This window comes from Electrophorus electricus, chromosome 10 (assembly GCF_041902795.1).
Source record: "Electrophorus electricus isolate QZ-2024a chromosome 10, ASM4190279v1, whole genome shotgun sequence".
Taxonomy (NCBI): domain Eukaryota; kingdom Metazoa; phylum Chordata; class Actinopteri; order Gymnotiformes; family Gymnotidae; genus Electrophorus; species Electrophorus electricus.
In genome coordinates this window covers 17285777-17290688 of record NC_137506.1, presented here as the reverse complement: position 1 = coordinate 17290688, position 4912 = coordinate 17285777, and the positions used below count along the sequence as shown (strand labels likewise).

The following is a 4912-nucleotide window of genomic DNA, read 5'->3' as shown; positions in this document are numbered from 1 at the left end:
AATGTTTGCTGGCTTGAGGTTACTCGCGTTCATCGCAGCACTTCCTAAAACCACACCCTGCCAGAGTCTGGCACCGAAAGGACACATCAACCACGCCCACCTTGAAAAAAGCAGTAACCATTGGCTAATTTCGGCTACCATGGGCGTTGATTTCTCTATGAAACCGACACACCAACCACGCCCACATCAAAAAAGCAGTGCAACTATTGGCCGTCTTCGGTTACCATGAGCGTTGAACATTAACCACGCCCTCACTGAAAAATCAGAGGAACCATTGGCTACCTTCGGTTACCATGGGCGTTGATTTCCGGTATGCAGAGGCTGGAATTTCAGGTTGGTCGTCGTGGGTTCAGCGGCTGAGGGAAGTGTAACTGCCCTGGCTTTACAGCACAACTTTACCTCGTATCCTTACCTCGGTCTTCGGGTGTGGAATTGCATGTCTTTTATAGCCACCGAGTATGACTGAGAGCGCTGCGAATAAGGAGGCCGACGGCGATACATGTCACCGCGTGAAACCGGGAAGAAACGGCACCGTGAGGAACCGCCAGTACCGGCAGCCGAAGTCCTGCTGTCTCGACGAAGCGAAGGTCGGGCCCGTTGTTTTGACTCGGTTCTGAATGGACAGACGGTCACCTGTAACGTACAGCTAGCGGGCGGTTACTTGTAAACAGTACATATCAGCCGTCCTCTTGCTTTCTAGTCAGCTCCGTTACACCCGCGCCTTAACTCAGGATCCATAATGGGACCGTCGGAAAGTTAGACAGCTCGCTGAGTAAATAAATGGACACGTCTCTATCCACTCACCTGATCCGAAACGTGTTTATCAAGCTTGGTGCGAACGGAGTGGCAAGCAAGTGATCTGAAGTTTGGAAGTTAGTCTGTTTGACAGTTAGCGATCTGACCCAGCTCACTGGAAGCTGATCCAGAAACTTGGCCAGTTGAGTGGACTGTCGGTATTCATACACGCTTGGGATTAAAACGTGGTTAGGACATTTGCACGTTTTAATTCAGAGGGCCTGACCGGTGTTCGTCCACAGTTATCTCAGTAGTGGTGCATTTAAATTATTCCACTGAATTTCTCCTAGACATGTTAAAAAGTTTAGGTGTGCTTGCATTGTGTATAAAAAATAGCAGGTCTGGCTACATGATCTTAATCGAAAATCTTTATTGTGGCTGCTCAAGGTTTCAGTATGCTTTTTCCTAGACCTTTCAATGTCTGTGGATTTGCCTGTTAGTATCAGGCTGCATCATGTGATTATCACATTATCTACTTGTAACTTCCGTGTATCAGTGTGTCCCTTTTTTTTTAAAACCCCACCATACTTTACATATAATGGACTGTTTGCCATGTCAATGACCCAAAGCTCACTGCAGTTCACACACATGACCCTTTGCTAGTCTGGGTTTTGTTAGGGGTGCGACTAGTCATGTGTGACCCCAAGACACACGGTTTTGAATTACTGGCTTAATGTGAAAGGCAAGACACCTTTATTTTTTTTATTTTGTGCTGACACCGTCCGAATAAGACAGAAGTTCACGATTCTTACAGACATTCTTATGAAGGAATAGGATGTAAGGAAGTAAGGATGCAGGAAGCAAGCCCAACATCCATGTTGTTAGATTAGTAGATAAGGCTGGTTTAACTAAAGAAAGTTATATGTTGCTGAATCACATGCTGTGGCCCAGTGGTGCACTTTACCCACAGTTATGGTGAGACTTGTGATTTCTACCTCTTATCTACTCTAATTACCCCCATGCCCCCACATGTTTCAGAAACACAAGTTAAAGATTGCTGGGTACATTTAATGCAGTAAATTTTATAAACAGACAAACACTTTGCCTACAGGTTCACCAGAAGACGTGCAATGGCGGGCTGTATGGCAGGCCTTTCATTGAATCCTTTGAAGAGACTCCCATGCTGTTGGCCGTGCTTACGTACATGGGATATGGCATTCTTACTGTCTTTGGATACCTGAGAGACTTCCTCAGGGAGTGGAAAATTGAAAAGTGCCACATTGCCAGAGAAAGGGAGGAACAAAGGGTAACATCATCACTTTTTTAAATCATAAAGGGAAGAAAACAAGAAATGAGCTTTTATTTTCCCCTTACTTGTCTTTAGTGTAGTGGGTCTATATGCTGTAAATAAAGGGTTATTTAAAACTGCTTTGGGTGCAGTAACTTACTGGCAAAGAGGAAGGAGGAAATTTATCACGGGGAGGAAATTGTGCTGTTTTTGTTTCATGCTTAGCCCGCAAGTCCTGAAGATTGCTTTTCATTGATATGAAAATTGTTTTTGTTCTGTGTGTGCGCACGTGCGCATGCGTGTGTGTGTGTATGTAATTATAAATGTTATACATGTGTGTATATGTATATATATATATATATATATATATATATATATATATATATATATATATATGTATATGTGTATATATATATATATATATATGTATATGTGTATATATATATATATATATATGTATATGTGTATATATATATATATGTATATGTGTATATATATATATATATGTATATGTGTATATATATATATATATGTATATGTGTATATATATATATATATATATGTATATGTGTATATATATATGTATATGTGTATATATATATATGTATATGTGTGTATATATATATATATATATGTATATGTGTGTATATATATATATATATATGTATATGTGTATATATATATGAGTGATTGACATTTGTTCTTTTCCTTCTTCAAGGATTTTGTCCCACTGTATCAAGACTTTGAGAATTTCTACACCCGCAATTTATACATGCGCATTCGCGACGGCTGGAACCGGCCCATATGCAGTGTTCCCGGGGCCAAGATGGACCTGGTAGAGAGGGTTTCCCATGACTACAACTGGACCTTTAGGTGAGGGGACCTGGTCTAGAGGGTTTCCCATGATTTAACTGGACCCTTGGGTGAGGGGACCTGGCTGGCAGTCGAAAGCCAAGTGGGTGGGTGCTCTCAGCCCCTCTAGAGGTTTGTCCTGTACCATCCTTCGATATAACAGATGGCGTAAGCCAAAGGCGGCGGGTGCTGGAGAGTGCATGCGCTGCACAGGTGCTGGAGAGGTCAGTGAGAGGCTTTGCTCGTGGCTGCCGAGAAAGGCAAGGTGGAGTTGTTTGCACGTGTCGCAATGTGCCTTTCGTGCGTGGTTGCCTAATGCCGGGCTTCTCTCTCTCACAGCTACACAGGCCGTGCGGTGAAGGACGTGGTCAACATGGGCTCGTATAACTACCTGGGCTTCGCCGAGAATGCGGGCCCGTGCACCAACGCGGCGGCGGCGGTCACTCTGAAATGCGGGGTTGGAGTCTGCAGCACCAGGCAGGAGATGGGTGGGTGCTCACAAACCCTAGTACCAGCAGACTGTAGCGCTATGACAGAACCCCCCCCCCCCCCCCCCCCCCCATACATCAGTGTGATTAAAAGACATACAATGTCTAACATTAGTCCAAATGGGCTTAACATTTGCAGGCTGCAAAGTTCTGACGTTTTATGGTATTAAGCCAAGAAAGTGTCGGGGGTGGTTGTTCTTGGACAGCACAGCCTAAGACACATGAGCACAGATGCTCTGGAATAACTATACCGCACCCCCTCTGTTTGTTTAGGCAACCTGGACAGGCATGAAGAACTGGAGAAGCTTACTGCCCGGTTTCTAGGCGTGGAAGCAGCCATGGCTTTTGGGATGGGGTTTGCTACCAATTCCATGAACATCCCAGCGCTCACTGGGAAGGTACTCTTCACAAACGCAGACTGTCATGCTACGCTTTGTCTCACTGTCAGTATTGCCTCACGTCCAAATCGTAGGACGCTCCCTGCAGACAGCCGTTTTTCAACAGGAAACACGTCGACATCCTTCAGGTTGAATAAGCTGCCAGTGAAATCGTAAAGATCAGTAAATGTTCAAACAGCATATGGTCTCGTTACTATTTCATGTCATCTAAATACACAAACACACGTTATATACAGTGTGTTTATACGTGTAGTACAAAGTTCTCTACAGAATATGTCCACAGTCATAATCAAATCAGGAAGATTTCACATTTATATGCACACTGTGATTTACACGCGGTGACCCGACTCAGGTCCCTTAGTGCCGTGTTTTGTGACTGACACTAAACGCACTAAAAATCAGCATCGCACTGCAGTTATGGGGAAGGGGAACACACACTCCATGCAAACTGAAACTACGACAGATGCAATTTCAGAATCATGAAATTTGAAAATCATAAGTGTTTTTTTCTGTACACTTTTGATCTTCATCCCCTTCTTTTAGCCAGCGAGTGTGGGAGGTTGTTTGGCACAGCTGGGATTCAGCTGCTTGGGTCTGAAACTGAGGAGCACATCTCTGTACTTTTATCAGGGTGGAGCCTTCAAGGATTGCAGTCCTTTTTTATTTTTTAGGAATACTTTTCAGTCCTAGGGTCCCCCCCCCCATCTCTTTTGGTTTTTCTGACTATTCAACTCCCCTCAACTGTCATGTCACATGACATCCATCAAAATATTTTCCTGTGTTCTCTAAGCTGCGCATGTGTTTCCCCTGTGAGCTGACATTGTGTTTCCTCTTACATGGGGGCAGGGCTGTCTGATTCTGAGTGATGAGCTGAACCATGCCTCTCTGGTTCTGGGGGCCCGGTTATCTGGCTCCACCATCCGGGTCTTCAAGCACAACAGTGAGTTTGCACCACGTGACTGTTTTATTTGCTTATGCCCCCGCCCCCCTTTCGTTCAGTTTAGATAGGCTTCAGTGTAAGGGTGGGCCTCTTCCCTCCTATGCCACATAGTTTCAGGACTGGTAGGGACAAGCATGCCCCTCCCCCAATATCTGACCTATGCCCTCCTCATCTCTCCAAACCAGCCACTATACTTACGAACCCCAAGTAC

At 44.6% G+C, this 4912-nt stretch overlaps 1 protein-coding gene across 3 annotated transcripts in view; it reads left to right on the top strand.

Annotated features, from left to right (window-relative positions):
- The first annotated feature begins 322 nt into the window (after positions 1-322).
- The window catches only part of sptlc2a (serine palmitoyltransferase, long chain base subunit 2a), an 18850-nt gene continuing 14260 nt past the window's right edge, over positions 323-4912 (top strand). The window contains exons 1-6 of one of the 3 annotated variants that reach the window (XM_035532964.2): positions 323-587; positions 1847-2041; positions 2742-2896; positions 3215-3363; positions 3637-3761; positions 4608-4701. In XM_035532964.2, the coding sequence (XP_035388857.1) occupies positions 459-587; positions 1847-2041; positions 2742-2896; positions 3215-3363; positions 3637-3761; positions 4608-4701 (847 nt within the window). In that variant the 5' untranslated portion in view covers positions 323-458. Of the gene's footprint in view, positions 588-623; positions 1711-1846; positions 2042-2741; positions 2897-3214; positions 3364-3636; positions 3762-4607; positions 4702-4912 lie in introns of those variants that run through there. The other 2 variants (XM_081721835.1, XM_081721836.1) reach the window with 2 other exon arrangements.